This window comes from Lonchura striata, chromosome 1 (genome assembly GCF_046129695.1).
Source record: "Lonchura striata isolate bLonStr1 chromosome 1, bLonStr1.mat, whole genome shotgun sequence".
Taxonomy (NCBI): Eukaryota; Metazoa; Chordata; class Aves; order Passeriformes; family Estrildidae; genus Lonchura; species Lonchura striata.
This window is the reverse complement of record NC_134603.1, coordinates 83594927-83622608: the sequence shown is the minus strand read 5'-3', so window position 1 is coordinate 83622608 and position 27682 is coordinate 83594927. Positions and strand designations below refer to the sequence as shown.

The window sequence follows — 27682 nt, the reverse complement described above, 5'->3', positions numbered from 1 at the left end:
ACACTCACTTTTCTTCCTGTTACCTGGAGTTGTACTGCTTCCTGGGAGCTTTACGATTCTGTAATTAAAGGTTACACCTCAAAATCAGGAGTTATTACAGCTTTCTCAAGTTTTCTTCATTTTTAGGTATACAGTTCTTTCAGCTCTTGACAATGTATCAGCTACACAGATCAATTAATTGTCTGAAGAAGATAATATGGCATTCTAGTAATGACTTTGGCAGCTGCTACCTTCTTGCGGCAGTGACTCTGCACAGGAAGGCAGCTGTCATGTCCACCTGAAAAATATACTATAACAGATACAATATCTGGATCTTGCCATCTTGATGGAAGCCAAATCTTTTGCTAGACTACTGAGACAAAAGATCATCAGGAGCAGTCAAGGAAGAAAATTCATAAAGCCACAGATTCACAAATTGCAGATTGCTGCTCTTGCAAAGAGAGCTATGTAACTGTAAGTAGAAACTAATTTATCTTTAAAACTAGATAAATTAAATCCAGTCATTCAATGTACAAAGTAATTGACTTGAAGATTAAAAAAAACTTTTGCTTTAGCTATGACTCAGTAAAAATAGATTTGGTGTATTAGTTTATTGTAAATTACCAGTGTAAAGAAGTTACAAAGGAACTGCAAGTAAAATCACAGAAAGAATGAGAACTGTGAAAGCATTAAGGCTACTTTCCAAGGTATCTGTTCGACCATCTGCAGTACAGTGCATGATCCTGGTCAGTTCTGTACATGAAACATGAATACTTGTACTATGGGTAGTGGCTGGCAGAAAGGTCACACAGAATTATACTCCATAAAACCACAGTAGACTACACACACAATGCAAAATCTTCACCTTCTTTTGTACTGAAAGTGCATGCTGTGTTTTCTAAAGAAGATGAAGCAAAATATATTCTACACATAACTACACAACTAAAAGAATAGTCCTTATAAAGTAGCACCTTTAAATGCAAATACAAATAAAACAGTAGCCCCACAATGAAAACATTCAGCTATTTTGCAGTAGGTTCATCGGTTGGAAGTAAAGAAGATGTATCTTACTTTTAAATTCTGAATGATTGCTTATGTAAAATTTTCACTTATTTCAAAATATCAGCAAATCAAATAAAGGATTTTCAAGTACCAAACATCCTTACAAAACAATGAAATTTATGCAGCATTAGAACACTGGAGGAAGAAGAAAACATACTAAGCTGTTGTACAAAACTTAGACCTGGTAAAAACTAATGTCATGCCGACCAAACACACACAAGTAAAAACTCAAGATGACACATCATCTCAACATCTTTTAAAAAATGTGACTGATCCCTTCTTGTCATTCCAGATTACAAAGTATTTATTGGTGTGATGTTTTTGATATTACCTTGATTTCACATTGCCTCATTTTAGGACGTTTCAGTCTAGCAACCCTCTATGCAGTCACATTGGCACAGGCTTCGCTCTGCATCTAACATTTTATTAATTCCATTTCTTTATTTTTAAAATAAAAGCAGTAAGGCAAAAAAAAAAAAAAAAAAAAAAAAAAGAGACCTGGTAGAAAGAACAGTAGGCTATGAGAGTGTATTTCATTATTTAGTCATCACTTTTGTCTTTGTTTTGAAATGTCTATAAGGAGCACTGAGGTAGAAGTTGGCTCTGAGTAAAAGCAGTAGAGATGTGAGAAGTACAGGTACTGATTCATAGTGAGAATGGTAAAATGATGTTGCCATTTTAAATCTGGTCCGATTAGAGAAAAAAGTAACCTGTCAGGCACTTTTTACTTTTCAGGTTCTCATTTGGGAGGTCTTAAGAAGTGCATATCAACTGCTTTGCCTCAACTGCCATCTAATGCCAAGGCAGCTGTTTTTAGAAGAGTAAATAGAACTGTTCTACATTTCCCATCTTGCTCTCAACACTGTTGACTTATAACATCTGCCATCATTAAAACACATACCTTGCATCTTCTTTTAAAAGGTCACTGTACTTTGGTCCAGAAGAACGGATATTAAAAGGATCAGAATTATCATCTATTTCAAGAGCTTCAGCAAGGCGCCTAAATTTGAGGGTAGGAGGAAAAACCCCCAAATATAACAAAAACATAAGTAAACAAAATAAACCCCATATAAATCCCCCCAACCTTCCACACATGTCATTGAAGAATTAAGTTACAGGCTACTAATACAAATGAATAGATTGCAAAATATATGGTCTGGACATTTGAAACAACTCATTTAGAGCTAGAATATTCTCGCAAGATTTCTGATCATTCAATATAGATTTTTACAACAGGAACCATCTCCACATTTATCTGTCATGAAGAAAAAGATTTCTTCTCTACATAGATTAACTTTCAAAACCTAGACTACTTCTGTTAAAAAAAAAAGTAAGCAAGTTAATTTCCCACCTGTTCCTCTGAATAGCTAGGCATTCTTCATCACATTGCAACCTGAATTATGAAAGAAAACTGAAATTAGAATCACTGCTGCTACTCATACTTTTTAAGCTGCAGCTTGTTGGTATTGTATTATCACAGCCTAAAGAAATAACAACAGTGTGTGAGAATATTTTATCATCTTAGAACAGACAGAGATAAAAATAAACAAAAAGCAATAATCAAAGATCTTTGAGCACCCAATCTCTTCTCTAGGTCTTGAACAGGAGCAGCAGTTACCAAGGTGGTATAGGAATTGAGGAAAAAAGCTTTTGAATTAGATGTTATATTGGTAAATTTTATCATTTGAGCAAAGAATGAAGTTGATAGGAGCATTGAGGGGATGCTCAGCAACAGAAGATGTCACTGCTATGAATCAGGAAAAATTCTCGGTCAGGAAAAAGAGAAAGTTAAGACATGTCTACGGAGGATTATGATGAACCATAAACATCAGTATTTCAACTGAACCCCTAATTTCTAGTCTCAGCAGAGTTATGAATTTCAGTTTTCTGTCTCATCTTTGAAAGGTATTACATAATTTTATTTTGGGGGATTAAAATGTTGGAGGAGAATCAGGAGTTCCCCAAAACTTCAGCAGTAGTTACAAACTTCTTCCCCCAGACTTCATAAGTTAATTAATTTTCTTGACAATAGTTCCTTACATAAAAAAAACCCAAAACAAACAAAAAAAAAAAAACCCAACAAAACAAAACAAAGCAAAAACAAACAAAAAAACCCCCAAAAAAACCCCACCAAAACTACAGGGAAAACTGGTTCAAACTGGTTTATTCAGTGGCATGTATCATCTTTGGAGAGAAATAGTTCCAGGACCCGGAACTTCTGATGGCCTTCTTGAAGAAGACGGAAGAAAATTAACATACTTGCACTCTTAAGATTAACCAAGTACTTTAAAGTAATTTACATGAAGAATTATTTTCTCCTCCACTAAAAGAGGAAAGCAGCCAATTTAAGAAGCTATTCTAGGTCTGATCAAATTTGTCAAGAAAAAATCTCAAGCTTTAATAAGAAATACAAGATGAAGTATAAAATGTCTACAGACAGAACAGGAGAGAGAAACAAAGAAAGAAAATCCCTGCAGCTTGCAGAAAATACTCTGTTATTGTAAATGAATAAAGCAGATTTGTACATTACCTTGAAAATACTGGAGTTTGACAATAAATTAAAAATATCAGACTAAATATTTTATTTATCACCATCTCTTTTCCCCCTGTCCCAATATTTGGTAGACAAAAAGAGAGAAGGGAGAATACTTCCTCCGACAGCCCTTGAATTCTCCTTAGCCTTGCAGGGACAGGGCGGGGCTTTCCTCTGGAGAGCTCGGGGCTGATTAAAAGAGAGCTGTAAGGAATGCAGCAAACAGGACCCAGGACCTGGCAAACGGGGCTGGCAGCACAGCAGTTCACAAAGGCAGGGCAAGCAGGTAGAGTTGCAGGTTTCCTCCTGCTAGCAGAGTCTTTAGTTTGTTGTTTGTTATGTTTCTGTTGGTTGGTTGGTTTTGGGTTTTTTTTGTTAGTAATGCTTATTACACAATCAAAAACTGCAGTTCGTACAAGTGTATGTAACCAAACAGAACACACTAAAAAGGATGTGTCTGTCTAAACCCCTTCCTGTGTGGAGTGTTTGAGCTTATCAATTGTACTAGGGGGCACTGCAGAAGAAGCCTGCCTGTGGTGTGTACAGGTGAATGATCTCCTTTCTCTGGTGGCTGAGCTTAGGAAGTTAAGACTATGGAGTATTAAAGAAAGTGAAAGGATGGTAGAGTTCTGCTGTTCCATCCTTGAGGGAGGCCCACCAGGAGTCAGAGGACTCCCATGACTCCCACTGTTACCTGGTGGATGAAGGGGAGTGGAAATGGGTCCCTACTCATGGAGGTAACAGAAATTCCTCTCAACCCTCATCATCTGCCCAGGTGCCACTTCAGAATAGGTATGAGGATCTAGAAGGTCAGCCAGATGATGCAGAAGAAAATTATCTGCCCAGCAGGCATCTCAATTACACTTCTTCTATAATCCATTCAGACAGATCACCACCTCTGACATTAAAAAAAATAAGGGTAGTTGTAGTGGGTGACTCCCTTCTGAGGGGAATAGAGAGTTCCGTATGTCAACCAGACCCATCCCACAGGGAAGTCTGTTGGCTCCCTGGAGCCAGGTACAGGATATTACTGAGAGACTCCCTGGGCTGATTCAGCTCTCTGATTATTACCCACTTCTGATACTCCACGTTGGAAGTGATGAGATTGAAAAGAGGAGTGTCAGGGAAATTAAAAGGAACTTTAGGGCACTGTGTCAAGTGATTGATAGGGCAGGAGCACAGGTAGTGTTCTGCTCAGTCCCATTGTTGGCAGTGAAAAACAGCAAAAGGAAGAGGAGAGCCCACACTGCTAACAAGTGTCTCAAGGGTTGGTGTAATCAGCAGAATTTTGGGTTCATTGATTATGGGTGCAAACTTGTGGCATCAGGCTTACTGGAATTGGATGGACTCCATCTCTCTGTTAAGGGCAGAAGGATTTTAGCTCATGAACTGACAGACCTCACTGAGAGGGCTTTAAACTAGATTAGAAGGGGGAAGGGGATGTAGCTGGGCTCTCTGGAAGCAGGCCCAAGGCTGGTACGCCTCAGTTAGGGGTAAAATCAGTAGCCCAGCTACTGGGCTGTATGTGCACGTATACTATTGCATGCAGCACGGGTAACAAACAGGAAGAGCTGGAAGCCATGGTGCAGCAGCAAAGCTATGATGTAGTTGCCATCACAGAAACGTGGTGGGACAACTCACATAGCTGCAGTGCTGCACTGGATGGCTACAAGCTCTTCAGAAGAGACGGAAAGGGAGAAGAGGTGAAGGTGTGGCCCTTTATATTAGGGAGGCTTTTGATCCCATGGGTATTGAAACTAATGATAATGAAGTTGAATGCCTATAGGTAAGAATTAAAGGGAAGGCCAGCAAGGCTGACATCCTACTGGGAGTCTGTTATCGTCCACCCAACATGGAAGAAAAACTGAAGAATGTTTCAAGATTACCAGCCCTTGTCCTTGTAGGTGACTTCAACCTACCAGACATCTGCTGGGAACTTAATACAGCAGAAAAGAGCAGTCCAGGAAGTTTTTAGAGTGCATGGAGGACAACTTCTTGTTGCAGCTGGTGAGTAAGCCCACCAGCGGAGGTGGTTATGGTCTATCGTCTAACAGGTCTATGTTAGACCTGCTGTTAGCAAACAGATGGGCTGGTGGGAGATGTGGTGGTTGAAGGCCTCTTGGGGCACAGTGATCATGAAATTACAGAGTTCTTGATATTTGGTGAAATCAGGAGGATTTCAATAAGACTTTTACATTGGACTTCCAGAGCCTATTTAGGAGACTCGGAGAATACCTTGGGAAGCAACACTTAAAAACAAAGGAGTTCAGGAAAGGTGGGCGTGCATCAAAGCAGACCTTGAGGGCAGAAGAACAGACTGTTACTGGGTGCCAAAAGATGAGCAGATGAGGCTTGGATGGACGATGAGGTTTTGAAAGGACTTAGGAATAAAAAGAGGATGTATCATCTTTGGAATGAAGGTCAGATCTCTCAGGAAGGATTTAAGGGGGTTGCTAGGGCACGTAGGAAAAAAATTAGGGAGGCCAAAGCTCTGTTTGAACTTAATTTGCCAACTTTTTTAAAGGATAATAAAAAACGTTTCTACAAATATACTAACGGCAAAAGGAAGGGTAAGACCAAACTTTGTTCTCTATTGGATGAGGGAAAGAACTTAGTAACTGCAGATGAGAAGGTGGATGTACTTAACGCCTTCTTTACCTCAGTCTTTAGTGGGATAGTTTGTCCTCAGGACAACTGTCATTCTGGGTTGGTAGATGGTATTGGGGAGCAGAATAGCCCCCCCCTGTTATCCAGGAGAAGGCAGTCAGAGAAGTGCTGAAACACTTGGATGTTCATAAATCTATAGGACCAGAGGGGATCCATCCCAGGGTGATGAGGGAGCTGGCAGATTAGCTTGCAAAGCCACTCTCCATCATGTACCACCAGTCCTGGCTCACTGGTGAGGTTCCAGATGACTGGAAGTGGGCCAGTGTGATGCCCAATCATAAAAAGGGTGGGAAGGAGGATCCTGGTAATTGTAGGCCAGACAGTTCAGTTAGCCTGACTTCAGTACCTGGTAAGGTGATGGAGCAGTTTATATTGAGTGTCATCATACAGCACTTACAGGACAGCCAGGGTATCTATCAGACTTACCCAGCATGGGCTTAGGAGGGGTGGTTGTGCTTGACTAACCTGGTCTCTTTTTATGACTAGGTCATCTATCTGGTGGATGCAGGAAAGACTGTGCATGTTGGCTATTTGGACTTCAGCAAGGCCTTTGACACTGTCTCCCACAGCATACTCCTGGGAAAGCTGGCAGCCAACAGGCTTGGACAGGAGCACTGTTGCTGGGTTAAGAACTGAATGGATGGCCAGGCCCAGAGAGTGGTGGTAAATAGTACTGCATCCAGCTGGCAGCCAGTCACTAGTGGTGTCCCTCAGGGGTCTGTGCTGGGGCCAACTCTGTTCAATATTTTTACTGATGACATGGATGAAGGTATTGAGTCTTCCATTGGTAAATTTGTAGATGACACTAAGCTGGGAGTGTGTGTTAATCTGTTGAAAGGCAGGAAGGCTCTGCAGAGAGATTTCAAATGGTTGGATGGATGGACAGAGTCCAATAAGATGACCTTTAGTAAGTCCAGGTGTGGAGTCCTGCATTTTGGCCACAATAACCCCCTGCAACGTTGGGGTTGGGGATGGTGTGGCTGGACAGTGCCCAGGCAGAAAGGGACCTCGGGGTACTGGTCAACAGCCGGCTGAACATGAGCCAGCAGTGTGCCCTAGTGGCCAAGAAGGCCAATGGCATCCTAGCCTGTATCAGGAATAGTGTGGCCAGCAAGAGCAGGGAGGTCATTCTTCCCCTGTACTTGGCACCGGTAAGACCACACCTTGAGTGCTGTGTCCAGTTCTGGGCCCCTCAGTTTAGGAAGGATGTTGAGACGCTTGAGCACATCCAGGGGAGGGCAACAAGGTTGTTGAGGGGCTTGGAACACAAACCCTATGAGGAACAACAGAGGGAGCTGGGGTTGTTTAGCCTGGAGAAAATGACACTTGGAGGTGACCTGATCACTCTCTACAACCTCCTGAAAGGTGGTTGTAGTCGGGTGGGGGTTGGTCTCTTTCTCCAGGCAGCAACTGACAGAATGAGAGGACACAGTCTTAAGCTGCGCCAACAGAAATATAGGTTGGATATTAGGAAAAAGTTTCTTATGGAAAGAGTGATAAAGTACTAGAATGGTCTGCCCTGGGAGGTGGTGGAGTAACCATCCCTGGATGTGTTTAAAAAAGGACTGGATGTGGCACTCAGTGCCATGGTTTAGTTGAGGTGTTAGGGCATGGGTTGGACTTGATGATCTTGAAGGTCTCTTCCAACCTAGAGATTCTGTGATTCTGTGGAAAAAGGCTACCTATCACAGTTTAGGAATGATATTACGAAAGACTTGTACAAAGAAAAGCCATCTCTGGTAATTTCAACTGTTCAAGGAAAGGGCAGTGTGTGTCCACACCAAAAGAAATGTGTAACTGACTACAACACAATAACAAAAGTTCTTAAGTATGCTGGCGCTAGCTTTTGGTACAAGAAATCATGAAACAACTATATGGGAAATGTCATTATTTTGAACTTACACAATATAAAGGAACATTAGATTTTAACACACATAATAGACTGACTCTGAAATAAACAAATGCAATATAGAAAAAAAAAAAGACATGGTAATAAAAATAAACTAAAACCAGAGATTAGGGACTTCAAATGCGAAGACTTCAGTAGGTCAAGTTTTTGACAGAAGGATGCTGGAGAAAGTTGACAACTTTATAAAGAAATTATACTAGAAGTAAAGGGACAATCCTGAGGAACATCAGGAAAACTTATGTCACAAAATTAAAATCCGGTTTGTGGTGCCAGCCAGGATGACAACACCAAAACACCAATCAAACTGGAATACAAACATGAAAAATTCTAAATCACGTAATACAAAAATACTGTAAATAGTACAATGATGACTAGGAGAAAATATGGCCTATCAATAATCCAGAAAGGAACACTGGATTGCTGAAAAAGAAGATAAAGCCTATTGCTGTATCTAGAAATCTGAAAAAAATCCAGAGGAACTCCAATGAGTTGGCAGAGTAGAAAAAAAACTCTGAAACCACTGTTGTACTGTTCCACACTTAATTATAACAACCAACCATACAATGACAGAGAACTCATTCTACATGAAAGGAAAACCACGAAAAACCACAGAACTGCAAAACACTCTTTAAGCATATTGCTAAAGTAGAGTCAGGCTGATATTACAGCTGACATTTTTGTCACCATATTAATATATATATTGCATGTCACCTATGCTTCAGGTACACACAAAGGCTTCTAATATGTTACTACATGCATCTCCTTACCTGGCCTGCTTCATTTCTTTTTTTGTAATAAGCCTACTGATTTCCACTGAATCCCCAAGCTGTAGATCTGTTAGCTTAGTTGCTATAGATATAGCAGCTATTCTGAAAAAGAGAGTGGTAGATTTCATTTACGGCAACACATAAACTTCTGAAAAGGTATATAAGGGTGCAGATTTAACCTCTAGGTGGAAAAATAAGACAGACTGATTGTTTTCTCATTAGATTACAAAATGGAAATCTAGTTCTACATCACCAAGTTTTAGGAGTCTAATCTAGTTACATAAATCAAGATTCTACTCTCATCTCCCTCAACTAAGAGTAACACTAACAAATGGACATGCTTCTTATGCAAGTTGAATTATGCAAGGCAAATATTCTTTCTCCTCACTTGCTAGTTATACAAACTACAGCTGACCCTATAGCTTTAACTATCATTTTATCTGATTCTTCTTTAACTGTGTGCAACTAAAATCTGTCAAGTGAATTTATAAAGTACTTAGAAATTTGCTTGGGAAATATGGTTAACACAACCCACAAGGAAAGGACAAAATGCCTACCAAGATCATTACTATTTTCTTTATAAAGATTCTTCCTAATTCCTTTCAATAAAAAGTCTTCCAAAATTTGTATAACTGAAATATACAAGAATTTTTAATGGAAATATCCCACATAATTTTCAAACAAACTCCTAAAAATGAAATATTGTATCCTCTTGAACTAGCTTTTCTGTTACATGAAAATAAAAGGATATGTTTGTGTCTGTATGTTTCTTTTTATGTCTTTCATCACATTCAAAGAACCAACCACCTATCAGGAAAGACAATAATCATAGTACATAAAACAAAAAATCACTCAGAGGCACTTAATATTAATCAGCTGATGGCAAAGTATAGGTAATGGGACATTAGATGATATGGCATCATAATTTATGCCATATGTACAGTTATAGCAGCACAGGTATTTCCTGTTCCCTTGGACATTCTTTCACCAACATTCATGACAAAGCCCAAAGCTATTTCATCAGTTCTCTAAAATTTTTGAGAAAACTTGGATACTCCCCTAATTTGCTGACCTTTACTTTGTTGTAGTTTTTTTTGTTTTGTTTTGTTTTGTTTTTTTTTAATGTTTTTTGTTATCATTGTTTTGGTTTGGTGATAGGTAGGAAAAATGGCAAACTTATCTCAAAAAAATTAGAATAATCTTTCAGGAACCTGAACTGCTGGAGTTATCAAACTTGAATAGCACATTACTATCACAAATCAAGAGTAATTTGTAAGCACATATGAACATATTTTGACTGATACAAACATCTGGTTTAAACAGAAGAGTCTCCCTTCCTCTAGATTTGGGCTCTGATCAGAGAAATAAATATATATATGTATTCACCGTACACATGCAAGAACTCTCACTGGCTTAAAAGAATAATTTTCCTTGCATTAATATTTAGGCAATGCCCGAGTTATAAAACAGCAGAGAAATAACAGCCTTCAAAAATCTGGACTTGTACATTATCTTCTGAACTTATCATTAATGACAAGCATTTGTCAATTTAAACTGGTATTTCAACATTGAGCCAGTCTTCTGATCTGTATTCATAGGAATGAAAATACCAGAAATACCAAACTTCTGTACATGTATCTTGCATTCAACTTAGTATTGACTACAACTGTTCTTGTTTCTAATTAGCACATTTTTCTCCTTGTTTTCATTAGGTAATATTAAGTACCTAAGCTGAACTATTTTCTGTCAGAACTTGAATATGGACAGTGTTCAGCAGAAACCAAGCAGCATACCCTATGCTGGGCTAGGATAAAAAAAAAGGCCCTTAAATACCAATTCCAAATAAAACCATCATTAAGAAACTTTCTTTGAAAGATAGGAAGAATCTCAGACTTTGATTGCCTAACAACTAGAATACAAGCAGAAATCTGATCACAAACCAACTCTTTAGACTAATTTTTTTATTCCCTTTCAATCACAGCCTCAGAGTAAGATTTTTAAAAGTTATTATTATTACTGTTTTGTTATATTCATTGCAACAGTTCCAAAGCCCCACTTTTCTTCTTTTCCTTGTCCATTCCTTGCTCTCTCTCCTATGAGAGAAAATTAAGTTTATACATAGGATCTGGACGTTGTTATACAGTTGGTTAGGGCTCAGATTGCATATTAAAACCCAAGATTTAAATGCCAAAGCTCTCCTGCCTAAATTTTGCTATTCGAGAATTACTTTAAATCACTCTTCAGCATCCATCATCTCTACTGACTAGGTTCCATCATACATGATTGGAAACTTGGACAGCAAGTCACATATGGACTGCAATCACCTACATTCAGAAGCCTGAATCTGGACTTGACAAATTTGTCTGTACCTAATTGCTCTGTGTGGGTAGAATACAGTTCCATATATGGAAGAGTCAAGCTTTGACATACCAACATAGCTAGACTAACAACAGTAAAAAAAAGAAATTAGTTCTAATACAGCATAGCTGGTACAAAAGCTCAGGGAAATACCAAAACCCTCCACAAAACTACCACATGTCAAAGTACAAAAAAGTGAAAAAACTTGTCAACTAAACATATTTAGTCAAATCTGCAATTTAATCAAACTGCGAAGCAGTAGGTCCAGTAAGGAATTGAAAGAACTATCATACCTACCTTTGATATGTATTAGATGCTTCTGAGCATATCATACTCTCCTTTCTTCTTCCACATTCACACTGAAGATCAACCTGCCATATCACATAAGTGAGCAGATTTTTAAAGTTTTGTCTTTTTTATGGCCATGGAGGGGTGTGAAGGATATAAACTTATTCATTTTAGAAGGTCCATTTTAGTGGAATAATGGCTAATTAAAAGTGATGAATTGTTTTGTTTTAAAAAAATTAGTATTTTAAGTTTACAGAAAAAATGTTATGCTATCAATATACAAACGTCACAACTGTTACTGTCTGATAATTAAACCATATAATTCACCTGTGACTTTGCAGTGAATTTTCTTTAGGTATCTAACCTTTGCACTGCAGGATGTTGTCGGGCAGTGTGAAGAAGGATGACATGGAGCCATACATGGATGATTACAATACAGCCTTGGAATAATACATGGCTGTTTACACTCTTCATCTATAAGACATTCTCCTTTATGACAGATTCTTTTACATTTGTGCATTCCACATTTTAACATTTGATTGCAGCGAAGTCCACAGGAAATGTCAGTGAGATGACAAGGAATATTACTTCGCAGCTGAAAGAGGAAAGGAAGAAGACGACACTAACAGTAAAAATTATCAATGGAAATCTCAAAGTGCTTTTACTGTTCACACCTTCATTGGCACTGTCCACATAAGAGTCTTAATACTAAATGATCAAAGAATGAGTTTTGTTTTATACTATAGTCCAATACAGCAGTTGGTTTGCATGCATATGGAATAAAAGGTATATTTCTCCAATTTAATCACATTAAACTCCAACTCCAGTAACATATTCCATTTCAAAGATGACACAAAAATCTAAGCCTACAGTCCTAAAAAATTGTTTAGTATTCAAAAACATTAATTGTCCAGACTTACTTCATGCTTGCCCATACACCATTTCTGAGTGAGATAGGTACAGGGAGGACATTTCTCCTCACTATGACATGAATGGTACACTGCAGTCACAGAAATATAAAAGCCGAAACAGTTTTATTAGCATACTTCGGTTGAATACATTAACGGAGACAGTAAAGGCTATTAAGCACGAGAATGCAAAACTACACAATTTATGGGAAGGATTATGCATCATTAAAAAATAACGTATTCTTTAAAAATTATGATGCCAAGTGTTTATGTGACTATTCTCTATACACTCTAAATTAAATAGCAGGTCATTTTCTAACTTGTGAGTAGGGTTATACTCTCAGGCAAAATTTGTCAGAAACTGTTCGACCCATGCTATTTATTTTGTGATTGGCCAGTGAATTTCCAAGGAACATAGAAATTAACTGTTCCCTAGATTAGGTACAGTTTCAATAGAGCATTTGATCTTTGGAATACAGCATTTAATGTATTGTGATTAGTAAGAAAAAACGCCAGTGTTTTTACCAGTGAGAAGCACCATTAGTAGTATTTATTGCAAGTTTTTAGCTGGTAGGTTTGGATATATATTTTCAAATAGACCTATGTACACTTTTCTACTTTTCTTTTGATTAAAAGAAGCCCAAATTAAACAAACAAACAAAAAAGCCACCACACAACAAAACCAACCAAACAAAAACCAATAACCAACCCTAAAAAACCCAATCAAAACTGAATGGCTTGACTTACCTGGATGATCACAGTCATGTGGCCTGGTGCATGTTTTTTTACACTCTGGTGGCTGAGTGCCACAGGGAACAGGGGGGTAAATCACAGATTCACCACAATAACAAGTTAACTCATCAAAACCTGAAAAAAAGTCAAATATATCCTAATGACTACATCTATTTGCATGCTTCCTTTATGAGAAATTTTTACTTAACATGAAAATGTTTTATTCCAGCTTAGTTTTTTACTATTAAGCACTAATATTTGAAATTAGTGAATTTATTAGCATTTGTGATTCCTACAAGAAAACTAGGCTATGATGACTTGGTTAGAAATTATACTTTGCTTTTAGAGCAGTTCTTTCACATCAGTATTTTGAACCAGAGCAAGCAAAAGGCTCATGTCAAGTTGAAAGCTTTGCTGCTCTACCTTTGATTTAAAAAGTGGAAGTATCTCTTGAATTCCTTTCCAGAAGGCCCATCATCAAAATTTTGTGTTCCAAACTTCCTGATATCACTTTGTCAGACCAATGTTTAGATTTTGTCATTTTGCCAAGCCCTGCATATAGTATTATAAAGATTCCAAAGAAAATTACCAAAGGACAACAGGTCTTCTTTTTGGTATTTATTATTACATGGATCCTCATAAGCATTTTATGAATGTGTCCAAATACTTCAAACCCAGTTTTGTATGTTTTGGAAGTTCTTTGTCTCAGGCAGTACCCATTTTATTTTGAGTGCATTTTTTTTATCTTCCATGCTCAGGAAACAAGTTTTAAAGTCCTATAAGATCCAAATCTCAGTAATATACAAAGTAATAGAAGTACTTACATACACCACCCTAATGAAAACACTGCACAAAAATTAATACAATTCCCTGCTTTTTTCAGACTATATAAAAACTGGCAAACTGACTGGAATGCACACTACAGTTCAAACAGATAAATGCTTAGAAAAACAACACTAAGAAAACATTTGACATCATACAGAAGGAGATAAGAAAACAGAAAGAGAATATGATTGGTCTATAAGCAAATAAAGAAGTAGTGGAAAACAACAGAAAATGGTGGGGGAGGTTAAGAGATTAAAGGGGTAACACAAATACAAACCAACAATTCTAACCTGACGAGAAGTGTATTAAGGGAGCTTTGGAACTCAGCAAGTTCTCTAACTCTAACTCTGGAAGCACATGATTCTTCCTTCCTAGTCTACCAAAGCAAAACCTGTTGAACTCTAAACACCCAAGCGTTCCTACTGTCCCACTTCCATAGATATTGATGGCTGCTAGATCAATAAGCAGGTCCAGCCTAGGGCAGGACTGAAAACACATTCCAGAGACATAAGACACACAATATATACATGGCAATAACATGACCAGATACACAGACTAACACAAAGCCAACCGAATAACAAGATTCAAGTAAATAGGAACACCAACAGCTAAGTCCTCTTCCTTCTCTTCAGCTCATCAGGACTGAAGCTTATTAGTGAAGACACACACATGCACACACACACACACAAAATTCACTCCAAATTCACATGCACACCACATTCATGAATCTGAAATACTAGTACAGGATGTCTAATATCCATGCCTGTGCTAGTATTTCTGTGCTATCCATGCCTGAAAGGATGGACTCTTTTCCTTTAGCACAGGCTGTGCTATCCATGCCTGAAAGGACAGACTCCTTTCCCAGGCACTGGCTGAAACCTTGGCTATTTCCAGAGGCAGATCTCCTACTAGCTATTCAATCCAGCTTTGAAGCAACATTATTAGAAAATTGCATGCAAACCTTCATCCTTCCATGTGCTGGCACCCAGATCCCATTCTGCAGCTGTTCACACACAGGATACATCAAATCTGGTCTCTCAGTTGCTAGCATAAAGACTATGTGCTCCCATGATGTGCAGCCAAGCCTCCAGCTGCTGGCACTCAAGAACTCTCACACACTGAACAGAGAATGAGATGACAGTGGACATGAGGTGCATAGATCTCTATCAGATAAGTAAGTTGACCAACAGTTTCATTTGTGCAAATGGTGTCTCTATTTCACATGTTCACTCCATTGTCCATGCATCCACCTTGATTCCTCCCAAATAGTCTAACAACATAATTTTTTCCCCGAAGTGACTTGAACCTGGCTGGATGCCCTGCACCCACCAAAGCTGCTCTATCACTCCCATCCACAGGCAGGGGAAACAAAGTATCATGACTTGAGATAAGGACCAGAAGTCACTCACCAAATACCATAATGGGCAAAACACACACACATCACTTGAGCATACTGACTGAGTTTATTTCTAATAAAATCAGAGCAGGATATGAGAAATGAAATAAATCTTAAAAACAATTCCCCCCCATCCCTCCCTCTTTCCCAGGCTCCACCTCCTGTTCCCCAGTGGTGCAGGGGGCAGGGAATGGGGGCAGTTGATCACACATTTTTCCTGTTGTTCAGGGAGAAGAACCCTTCCCTGCTCCAGAGCTGGGTCCCTCCCATGGGAGTTCTCCATGAACTTCTCCAACAGGAGTCCGTCCTGCATGCAACAGTTCTTCACAAACTCCTCTAGTGTAGATCACTGCTCCAAAGGGTGCAGTCCTTCAGACAGAACCTGGTCCAATGTGGGATTCTCCCAGAGTCACAGGTGCTACCAGGAAACCTGCTCTAGTTTGAGCTCTGCTCTCCACAGGTCTGCAGGTCCTTGCCAGGAGCTTGTTCCATCACAGAACTCCCACCAGTTCACAGCCTCTTTCAGGCATCCACCTGCTCCAGTGTGGGGTTCCTCTGTGGACTGCCGGTGGATCTCTGTACCCCTGTTGACCTCCATGGGCTGCAGGGCCACAGCTACTTCACCATGGTCTTTCCCAACAGCTGCTCTGCTTTAGCACCTGAGCAGCTCCTCCCCCCCCTTCTTAACTGATCTTAAGTGTCTTCATAGTTGCCTTCTCTCCTCTCCTCTCTGCAATTACATCTGTTTAATAATTTTTTTTTTCCTTCTTATATACGTTATCACAGAGGTGTTACTGTCATTTCTCATTGGCTTGACTTTGGCCAGTGGTGGATCCATCTTAGAACCAGTTGGCATTGACTCTGTTGGACATAGGGTAGCTTCAAGCAGCTTCGCAGAGAAGGCCATTCTGTAGCTCCTTGCTTCCAAACCCTGGATGCAAACCCAGTACAGCCACTGGCCCCTCAGCTCCACCTGTACCCAAATCTGCTATTTATGCTATTATTATGTGGTTATACCAGCATCACAACTACCAGAGTGTTACATTGCGCTCAGGCCATGCTTTCCCCCATTCCCCGGGACTCCTGTGACTCAGATCAAGGTAAGCCCAGACCCCTTCTTCCCATCCCAAGGGGGTTGGCAGAGAGCCAAAAGAGTCCTCCATGTCCAGAGGCTATATAAGGCAATGCCCCTTCCTGTTCGCTCTCTTTCCCCTGCTCCTCCCCCCAGACCATGGAATAAAGAGCTGGCCAAATACATCGGGGTGAGAGCCTGTTTTGGAAATCTTTGCCCATCTCCTGATGTTCCTCCCCTCAAGGTCTCATATCTCTGGGCTAGCCTGATAATTTAGGGGCTGAGAGAGAGAAGAAACGTCAGTTGGCCCCCAATGCGGGTTGAAAAGCCCACGCAGTAGCTGGAGACCTTATTTTAAAGGATCTCAAAAGTTCTTTGGGACAGTCAACTGCCCTGTTACTCTAGCTGCCTTTAAAGGCTTTGAGTGACAGGGAGAAGTTGGGACCTTTCCTAAGCACCCTCAGGCGATTTCACGCACGACCCCACGGTTAACAGGATTGGTAAGAGTCCCTCCGTTTCGCGTTCCCCCGGGTGCGCGTCTAGCTGGGAGGGGTTACCACAGTAACTGTGGGGAGCTGCCTGCGTGGGACTAAGCTAGAAGCCTGCGCGCATAGCTCGGAATGGGCAGGCTGGTGCGGCAGAGCGGAGCCGCTCTGACCGAGACAAGCCGCGTTCCCGAGGTGGGTAAGTGACGGGAGGGGTTCTGGAGCTCTGGGACAGCGGCAGGGAACCCCCCTGCCCCAGGAAAGCCGAGAAAAAAGAGCAGGAGCCGCTCTGCCGGCGGGGCAGCGCGCACTCTCCCTCCCCCCCCCCCCCGCGCCGATTCCCTTGCTGACAGCGGGGAATTCGAAAAATCGTGCTGTTTTAAGAGTCTGGTGGAGGATAAAACATCCGTAAGATTAAAATAATGGGTGCAAAAGTATCGGTGAAACAAAAGAGCAAACTAAAACACCTTAACAATATTTTAAACAAGGTAACATTCCCAAATAAGCTTCTACTGCGTTTTGTATGCTGGCTAACAAAAGAAATACCAAATTTTACTGTGCAGGAAATGAATTCAATATAGTTTTGGGACAGATATTAACTTTAAAAGTCGAAAATGGTGAACATAAAGCTTTTCTATTTATTCCGATATTTTTACAAGCTCGAAAACAGATTTTAGAGGCAGAAAAAAGCATACAGACAGAGACTAACAGTCCGAGTAACTCCTTTTCCCGTCCTTATACAGCCCCTCAATATCCCAGCCCTGATATTGCTGTACCCACCCTGTACCCCGCTGTAACACCTGGTTCTTCTGAGAAATATAGGCCGGCAGTGTTTCTGACTCAAGCAAGGAACACGCGGCAGCATACTGGCGGCAGCCATGTGCTCTCCTCTCCTCACAATCCTCTCCTCCCTTCACCCACCCATCCGGCCCCCAACAGCTCCCCGCACCCCGCTTCTCAATGCCTGCCTCTGCGTTGCCACGGGAACAGGGGCGGGGCCAGTCCCGGCACGGCTCCCAGCCCGGAGGGAGCGGGGGCAGAACACAGCAGCCCAGCAGCCCACAGCACCGGCGGGGCTCGGGGTTGCCCCACAGCACCGGCAGCCTGGGAAAGGAGGGGTGACCTGCTTCTCACCAGGACCCAGGGGGTGGGGAGGGCAAACACCCCTGCCTCTATGGACATTGGAAATTAACGAATACCATCTGTAGCACCTGCTGTATACCTAGGTAGGAGAAACGGTAGCAGAGCTTATCAACCACTACTATATAGAGACAAAACAGAGATTTGTAAAGTAGAGAGAATTTGGGAGATCCAGTGAGATTGTTAAAGGCATGATAAGGGCAACCTTTAATTCAAATGAGATGGTACCAAAAGATATCACTGATTTATTTAAATGTTTACTAACACCTGAATATGAGATAAGGGAAAATAAATGGAAGTTAGCTTTAACAGCAGTTTTACAGGAAATACAATGAACACCCAGTGAGGCCATGGACAATGATGGTAACCCTTTTACAATAGATCATCCATGCGGCACAGGGGATTGGCACTGACCAGAAAAACAAACTCGAGTGCTATCTAGGTCAGTTTTGGAAAAAATCTGTAACACTGCAGAAAAAACATTTTATCAATTACCAGTAACTGAGGCTAAGGGCAGCTATCTTAACATTAAACAGTTTCCTTCAGAGAGTTTTTTGCAGTTTGTGCATCACTTGAGAACCCAAGTCAAAAGACAAGTGCAGGACCCTACAGTACAGACAGAGCTGATTAAAGAAATGGCTCAGAGGAATGCGAATGAGACCTGTCATAGAATTAACCTCAGCCTTCCTCTAGACCCATCACCTAGTCTCGCTCAGATGATTGATGCCTGTGCCAGAAGAGCAGAGCTGCTCGATACCCCTGACAGTCATACAAGAGCTGTACAACTACAGCCTCCTGCCATGGCCACACCAAGTCCAAGGAGGCAACCAATGTCATCAGACAAGCTGCAGCACATCATCTGCCTGCGTTGCAAGAAATCAGGACACTTTGCCAGAAACTGTCCTCACAACCACAACCAGAGAAAGATCAACAAACAAAAAAACTGAGTGCACAGCGCATGCCCGCTGCTAATACAACTACGCGCCAAGATATAAATATAGCAGGACCCACATGGGAAAATGCCTCTCTCTTAACAAATAAGGGGGAGGGTGGGACTCATGGTGGGGGGGACAGAAAAATAAAAATGTAAAATGTACAACTAACAAGGTTTGGCAGCTGCTAGGCAGACCTCGCCTACTGACTGCCAAAGGGTTTCACTTCAGATCCATTGATTGGGAAGTCATTATAGTGGACGTGTCAAACAGCTCACAGGACCTGCAGGCATACCAAAAGGAACCGGACAGTGAGTATTTTGTCATTGGAGATACAGCACACACACCTTCAGAGATTGAAGTAGCCCTTATGACTACTAAAGGAAAGACATTAAGCGTTACGCTGTTGGCATGCTGCTCACACCCTCCATTTTACCTAGAAAAGGGGCAAATTCTGGCACAAGCCATTCCCATCCCAGTAGAAGTAACAGTAGAAGGAAAATCACCAGAAGTCTACTGGGCAGAGGTGGTGGGAGAGGATAAACCCTCAAAGGCATGCAACCTTGCCCATGGATCAGAACACCTGCAGGTAGAAGGGGTTGGACACGGGTGCAGACATCATGGTAATACCTAAGACCATGTGGCCATCACATTGGGAGTTGCAACCTGTGGCAAGCAAACTTCAGGGCATAGGAGGAACCACATTGCCTAAAATTTCCAAAAATGTTGTGCAAATTGAGAGACCTGATGGGAAATTGGCACGTGTTCACCCATTTGTGGCAGACTATAAAGCTCCACTGTGGGGGAGAGACACCATGTCCCAGTGGGGAGTCCAGTTAATCATTCCTAAGACTCCCCAGGATTTTTGGAAGTAGCTGCCGTGGCGCGCACTACCCACAAGTTAAAGTGGTTGGATAACACCCCAAAGTGGGTAGCACAGTGGCCTTTGAGTAGTGAAAAACTCAAGGCGCTTGAGAAACTTGTGAAGGAGCAGTTAGCTCAAGGACACCTACAAGAGACAGACAGCCCTTGGAATTTCCCAGTCTTTGTAATAAAGAAGCCTGGGAAGAACAAGTGGAGATTGCTCCACAATCTCCAAGAAATAAACAAAATTGTAGAGGACATGGGTCCACTCCAGCCAGGGATGCCTAGTCCAGCAATGCTCCCTCAAGATTGGCAATTGGCTGTCCTAGACATCAAGGACTGTTTCTTCCAAATTCCATTGCACCCTGAAGATGCCCCAAGGTTTGCATTCTCGGTTCCTGCCATCAATTGAGAAGCCCCAATGAAGCGCTATCACTGGAAAGTTTTGTCCCAAGGTCTAAAATCCAGTCCTTTCATATGCCAACAGTATGTAGCAGCACTACTGTCTCCAGTACGTACAGAGAGAAAGGATGCCATCATCCTCCACTACATGGATGATGTGCTTGTGTGTGCCCCCAATGACTCTATACTCCAATACACACTTGTGGTTGAGATTTTAACCTCTGTTGGATTTCAATTGCAGACAAACAAAGTTCAAAGGATGCCACCTTGGAAATACTTGGGTCTGGAGATCTCTGCAAGGACTATCGTCCCTCAGAAATTGGAGATCAATTGCAACCCCAGAACACTAGCAGACCTCCACTCGCTGTGTGGGTCTTTGAATTGGGTAAGACCCTGGCTAGGCCTCACAACTGAGGATCTAGACCGTCTCTTCAATTTATTGAAGGGGGAGAGGCAGCTGGCCTCCCCCAGGGAACTGACCCCAGAGGCAAAGACAGCAATTGAAAAGGTACGGAAGGCCTTGTCAGAAAGGCAGGCACATCGGTGTGACCCAAACATGCCTTTCCAGTTCATTGTTCTAGGAAAACTGCCACACTTGCATGGGTTGATTTTCCAATGGATCAAGGGGCAGAAGGATCCACTCTTGATCATTGAGTGGGTTTTCCTCTCCCACCAAAGATCCAAGACCAGCACTAAGCCACAAGAGCTGATAGCAAAGCTGATTCGAAAGGCCAGGGTGAGGTTGTTCAAATTAGCAGGGTGTGACTTCGGATGTATTCACCTCCCAGTCAGGCTTTCTGAGGAGGGAAGGAACTCTCCTGAGAGACTGACCAAAGGGATGTTTGAGCATTTGCTCCAGAGCAGCGCCAGTCTCCAGTTATCTCTGGACAGCTACAGGGTACAAATATCAGTCCATGCCCTGTTTCACAAGTTGTTCAATGAGGAATTCCACCTTATTCCTCAAGAGAGAAGGAGTCGGAGACCACTCGAGGCTCTCACAGTGTTCACAGATGCATCTGGGACTTCCCAAAAGTCAGTGATGACGTGGAGAAAGCCACAGACTCAGCACTGGAAAGCTGATGTCGAACTTGTGGAGGGATCCCCCCAGGTGGCTGAACTGGCTGCAGTAGTGAGAGCTTTTGAGAAGTTTTCTGAGCCAATCAACTTGGTGACAAACTGTGCCTATGTGGCAGGGGTAGTGTCCAGGACGGAGCAGGCTGTGCTCAAAGAAATAGAGAATGAATATCTCTTCAGGTTGCTCTCAAGGCTGATTTATTTAATCTCTCACCGAGAGCATCCATTCTTTGTGATGCATATGAGGTCACACACTCATTTGCCAGGTGAGATTGCAGAGGGGAATCCAAAGCAGACTCCCTTGCTGCACCAGTCGAAAAAGCACGTCTCCCTGATGTTTTCCAACAGGCAAAGCTGAGTCACCAGCACTACCATCAGAATGTGCCAGGTCTGATTCAATAGTTCCAGATAACATGGAGTCAGGCTCAAGCCATTGTGACCAACTGTCCCAGTTGCCAGCTCCAGGCTGTGCCATTGTTGGGCATGGTGGTAAACCCCAGAGGCCTTGGCAGCTGTGAGGTGTGGCAGACAGACATCACACACAGAGTTTTGGTCACCTTGAATGTGTTCATGTAAGTGTTGATGCATTCTCAAGTGCAGTGTATGCCTCTGCTCATATAGGACAAAGGGCGGCATACGCCAAACACCTAGTGCAAGCATTTTCAGTATTGGGGGTTCCAAAAACGATTAAAACAGATAATGGCCCAGCGTATATATCCAGGGAGTTTCTGGAATTTCTCCAACAGTGGGGAGTAGAACATAAAACTGGCATCGCCCACTCCTCGACAGGTCAAGCTGTAGTCGAGCGTGCACACCAGACGCTCAAACAGGTACTGAAAGAACAAAACAGTTCAGCTCCGTGGATGTCTCCATGAGAGAAGCTCTGCATGTTTACCATCAATTTTCTGAACTGTTCATTTGAAAACATGAGTCCACCTGTTTTATGTCACTTTAACAGTGGCAATCAGTTCAAACTGTCTCAGCATCCACTGGTCTTGATTAGGGATCCAGAAACTTGGGAAACCAAGGGTCCCTATGAACTTGTGACCTGGGGTTGTGGCTATGTGTGTGTAGCTACTCCCTCAGGACCTCGGTGGATTCCCCAGAAGTGGGTGAAACCTTTTGTCCCCAAGAATCCAGGTCAGACAAAAGGGGACAGGAAGCAAGTAGCTGGTGATTCAAAGAGAAGACACCACCAGATGGAAGAAGAGGAATGTTCCTAAGCATGAATTCCTTCACGCAGAAACAGAAACTTTAATATGTTCTTAAAATGTTTGTTTTTCCCTTTTAGAGAAAACCTACCTCCCACTCAACCCTGTGATGAACCCCATCCAGCTGTCATCCTGCTAATGTGCTGAACAATCAGGCAGCTGTATGGACCGTCCCTCAGCCACATCAAAATGTCTGGGTGACCCTGGCACAGACACTTCAGCAAGAAAACATTTGCTTGTCCACTGCAGCAGCAAAGGACCCTATGTCCACCTGTCTGGTAGGAATTCCATGGCAGGCTGGAGAATTTCCAGCAGGCCTGAACAAACATAGGTCCAACGAAATCCCAGAATCACACACCCCCCGACCACACAAAGATCAGAGGCAAGTTGGGGTGATCCTGAAATCCTTAGAGGAGTTGTTGCGAGGTTTGCCCAGGATGCAAGGACAGGACGGCTCAGGAACTCCAGGAATTAGAGCTATTGGGTTCCTCTCCTGCAGCTTACTGCGTACATTTTTCTGTGCTCCCAAAACAAACCTTCCAACACTGATGAGTAACATGTTATAAAACAACACCGTGGGGAGTTCACTGCAAGGAGGTACTGTCAGAACACAAGCCACATTGGGGCAGACAACCCATCTCACTCAAGTCCCAAAGGTCCCCCTAAGGGATTGTTCTTGATTTGTGGGGATCAGGCATGGGCAGGAATTCCATCTCGGCTTTTAGGAGGACCATGTACAATAGGGAAGCTGTCCATATTGACACCCAACCAAACTCTAATTGGCAAATGGACTCATAAAAACAAATCAGCAAACAAAATTCAAAAGAGGAGTGCAGACAATCTGGACCCAAATTGTAACTCAGAAATTTTTCATTGGGCCAAGCCAAAAAGAGTTGCTGTGTCCCTGTTCCTTCCATGGGTCGCAGCAGCCAAGGCTCTGGGCAAATTGGGTCACCTAGAGTGCTGGGTAGTTAAACAGGCAAACTTAACATCTGTCGCCACCAGCTCCCTCCTAGAAGATGAGGAAATTACCAGACAGGCCATGCTTCAAAATCGTGCTGCTATAGATTTCCTTTTGTTACTGGATGGACATGAATGCAAGGAATTTGAAGGACTTTGTTGCATGGACCTGACTGCAAAAGCTCCAAACATCCATGCTGCCCTTTGAAGCATGAACAGCCTGATCGGACAAGTGAAGCAAGAATCCGAGGATTGGTTCAAAGAACTGTTCAAAGGCTGGGGATTCACGGGGTGGTGGACATCTGTTGTTAGATCGATTTTGTTACTCCTTGTTATTCTGTTTCTTGTAACCTTGGCATTTGGGATCCTACGTCACTTGATTGTCAAAGCTATCAAGGGTCTCATACCTTCTACCTGAGAAGTCAACCACACAGAGTTGACAAACCTGAGGAGGCCTGACTACGCCACCAACTGTAGGTAGTGGGAAACCCATACTCAGGGTTAAATTGAGCCCAGTGAATTCCTGTAACCTTGTTAAACAAATAAGGGGAAGGTGTTACATTGCGTTCAGGCCATGTTTTCCCCCATTCCCTGGGACCCCTGTGACTTGGATAAAGATAAGCCTGGACCCTTCCTTCCCACCCCAACGGGGTTGGCAGAGAGCCAAAAAAGCCCTCCCTGTCCAGAGGCTATATAAAGCAATGCCCCTTCCTGTTCGCTCTCTTTCCCCCGGACCATAGAATAAAGAGCTGGACAACTACATCAGGGTGAGAGCCTCTTTTGGAAATCTTTGCCCATCTCCTGATGTTCCTCCCCTCAAGGCCTTGTCTCCCTGGGCTAGCCTCATAACTTAGAGGCTGAGAGAGAGAAGAAATGTCACCAGAGTTCTGCTGGCCTTGAGAAATTCTACTTCCAAAAAGGTTCACTATACCTCACTCATCCAATCACTTGTGAAGCTCAGACATCTCTCACCTTTTTGGTGAGGAACAGATGTGAAATTTCCTATCTGAAACTTCTTTCATCTTTTCAATGATTTTTGTTATGTTCAGAAATTTCTCAAGTCTGGTTATTTTTTATGATCTGTTCCATCAGTTGCATCTCAGGCTAGATGCTACTCTTTGCCCATGTATTCTGAAGTATGGCAGTTAGTAAAAAAAACCACAATTTTTATCTAAAGGAGACTAAATTACAGCAAATAAGAAGGCTAGGGAGAAGAAAATGTTATGGGTTAAAAAAAAGAATTAGAAAGCAAAAGTAGAAAATATTCAGAATGTCCATGGAAATGAATGTCCTGTGGAAAGGAAGCATGGGAAAGAGTAGTGTTTTGTTGTCCCTTACTACAGGTCTTGAAACAACCTCTAACACTATATGCTTCAAAGCTAAAATCTTCTTTAGTCCAGGAAGATGATAGACTAGACACCAAGGTCTTTGGAAGACCTGAATGTTAGACAGCTACACTAGTCACTTGCTATTGATGAGAAATGACATATGAAGAATCTTATAATAAGAAGTCCCTTAGTTGCACTAATCAGGATAATGGGGACAGAGTGCAGAGAGGTCTGATCCAAAAGGCAGAAATACAGTATCTGAAAACATGTTGTTTTTTTTTTAAATGCACTGCCTCTAATGCTGACATTATTTACTTTCCCCAAGAGATGTATTCCTGTCTTGAAGTAGACTGTGTATGCATAAAGAGACCCTGACACAAAAAAGGGACCACACTTATCAGCACTGAGGAAATTACACTGGAAAAATAAAGTACCTGGGAAGCACACAGAGGTATTGCACCTTGATGTCAGCCCTCACTATTCCTAGCAAAAGCAGTAGTGGAGATGAAAGCAGGGGCAAGAAATCCAATCTAATGATTAGGCAAATGACTTACAGCTGACCATACCATGGCATTTGATACCATGGCTGATATAAACCACCTCCAGAGAAAGCAAGTAAGAAATTTTTAAAGATACTGCTTAGTTGATTTATCTCTGGACAGATTCAAAAGTAAAATTTCAGGGACACAGAGGTTTAAGCCAAATTACCATAATAACCTGGTTCCTGAAGTACACAACTGCTTTTCCTGCATTCAGGAAAACAATCAGCATGGAAGATGACCTCTAAATTTTATCACACTCAACAATGGAGCAATTTACAGTGGAGGCATCCCATTTAACAATGGAGGCAATCCTTAGGTCTCCTTTAATCTGACAGTGAAATACAATCCTCAAAAATATTGCAGCAATATGGGTAAGTTTAATGACCTTAAATATTAAACCCACTGAATTCAGTGAAGAAAAACAACTGCTCAGAAAAATCCCTGCATTCTGACTCGACTAGACCAGAAGTTACTAACAGGACCTCTGAGACATTAAGATTACTATTTTGTTTTGTCAAGAGAAATGTTTGGACACAGAAATATTTATTTTTCTAATGAGAGATGCAGTCAACACACACATCATATTCATAGGCTATTAAGACACACTACAATGTTGTTTCAAGCACAGTGAGCTTCAGAGGCTCTAGCACCTTCTCTTTCCCAGGATGTTTCCATGAAAAGTTTGTCTCCATAAAATGGAGGTCTTTGACTATGTCCATGTGTATATAATATAGGAGAAACACATATACTACTGCAGCAAAGGCATTTCAAGCTGTAACCACTGTCCTTACAATCTACATCCCCTGTCTTCTCTTCACCGGTGTGAAATAGATCACATTAACTTCCCAGACTTAGACAGAGATATTAATGTATTCCTAGAATAGCAATTAAGTATTTTTGCACATAACTCACTTGTTTGCCAGCATGTTTGACAACTGCCGCGATGGCAGGGTTCTTCACATCTATGAAGCCCACAGTTGAGTTTACGACCACAAACCAAAGAGCACTTATGTTCTGTGTCCTAAGAGATGGCAAAAAAGAAAAAGCAGAATTGAACTATAAGCCCTATTGACTATTTTTTTCTCTTTGAGGTTCAAATCTACTTCTAATAACAGACTGACAAAACTGTATAGTGCAAAAAATAGCTTAGGCCAAATCTATACAGTTTTTCTATCACTATATGGATACACAATTTTTAATGCAGATTCTGTTAAGACTTCTGTTACAGACACAGCTACAAGATTTATGCTGCTTCTATTAAATAATATGCTTTCCCTCTCCTTTCTGCCTGGAATCACTGCATTGACAAAAAGCACCTTTACACTGATTTAACTGCATTTAGGCTGAACTGTGGCTTTACATTTATAGTGATACCTACAAAACAAAACTTGCAAAATAAATGCACACACACAAACTTTGTGAGCATAATCAACACACCAAATAGAAAATAAAGATGCACAAAAATGGAAAAATACAAAAGAAAAAAGAATGTTAAAATCACAACCAGTATTAAACACACAATTTTATAAAACCACAGGTACACTTACCACACAGCAAACTTCATTACACTTGTGTCGTCCACATGATCTCTTCTTGTTGCATCGCTTGTCACACATGAATGTAATAGCAGCTATTAAAAGAAAAAGCCCCCCAAATTTCTAACCTTTAGGTCTTTGCATATGCTGAGAATAAAACTCTGTAATCACAGTATTATGCTAATGCTGTTGCAGGGCATGGTCTAAGAGAGACTAACACAGGGTAAACCAGCAAGCAAATTTTTAAATTATTTGCTCTCCCTCACCATTATCCCCACGTGGGTACTTGCCTTTCTTTAGAGAAACCCTTATTCAAAAGGATTTTGGAAAGCAGAATACATGAAGCTAGTTAATTTTCCCTTAACATTCACACCATAAACTCCACACAACACTAAGAAAACAGGATATTCTGATACACTGAAGTTCCACGAATATCCAATTTAAGACTGCTTAAATTGGTAGGGCAGTTAAAAGTCAGCTAAAAACAACTACTGCTATATGCTCATGAAACTACTGCTAGCAAAGAATATCCTTATTACCATAAACAGCTAATAAAAGGGAATCACTGCTAGATTCCATAAGAGCAAAGTCTTCATAGACAAAAAGTCAAATTAGAAAATATGCATATTACTCCCTTATGTATCTTGTAAATAAATACCTCAGTAGACAGGGATCAATCAAATAAAGATTTCATTGAGGGGAATTTTGAGATG

General features: G+C 41.5%; 1 protein-coding gene across 1 annotated transcript in view; it reads right to left on the bottom strand.

Moving 5' to 3' along the window:
* Positions 1-27682, bottom strand: part of NFX1 (nuclear transcription factor, X-box binding 1) — a 95286-nt gene that overhangs the window by 20014 nt on the left and 47590 nt on the right. Inside the window, exons 12-20 of the mRNA XM_021540509.2 lie at positions 26982-27064; positions 26347-26455; positions 13219-13338; positions 12484-12563; positions 11928-12158; positions 11573-11646; positions 8918-9019; positions 2393-2434; positions 1943-2041 (exon numbers count right to left, since the gene is read on the bottom strand). Of these exons, the coding sequence (XP_021396184.2) occupies positions 1943-2041; positions 2393-2434; positions 8918-9019; positions 11573-11646; positions 11928-12158; positions 12484-12563; positions 13219-13338; positions 26347-26455; positions 26982-27064 (940 nt within the window). The remainder of the gene's footprint in view (positions 1-1942; positions 2042-2392; positions 2435-8917; positions 9020-11572; positions 11647-11927; positions 12159-12483; positions 12564-13218; positions 13339-26346; positions 26456-26981; positions 27065-27682) is intronic.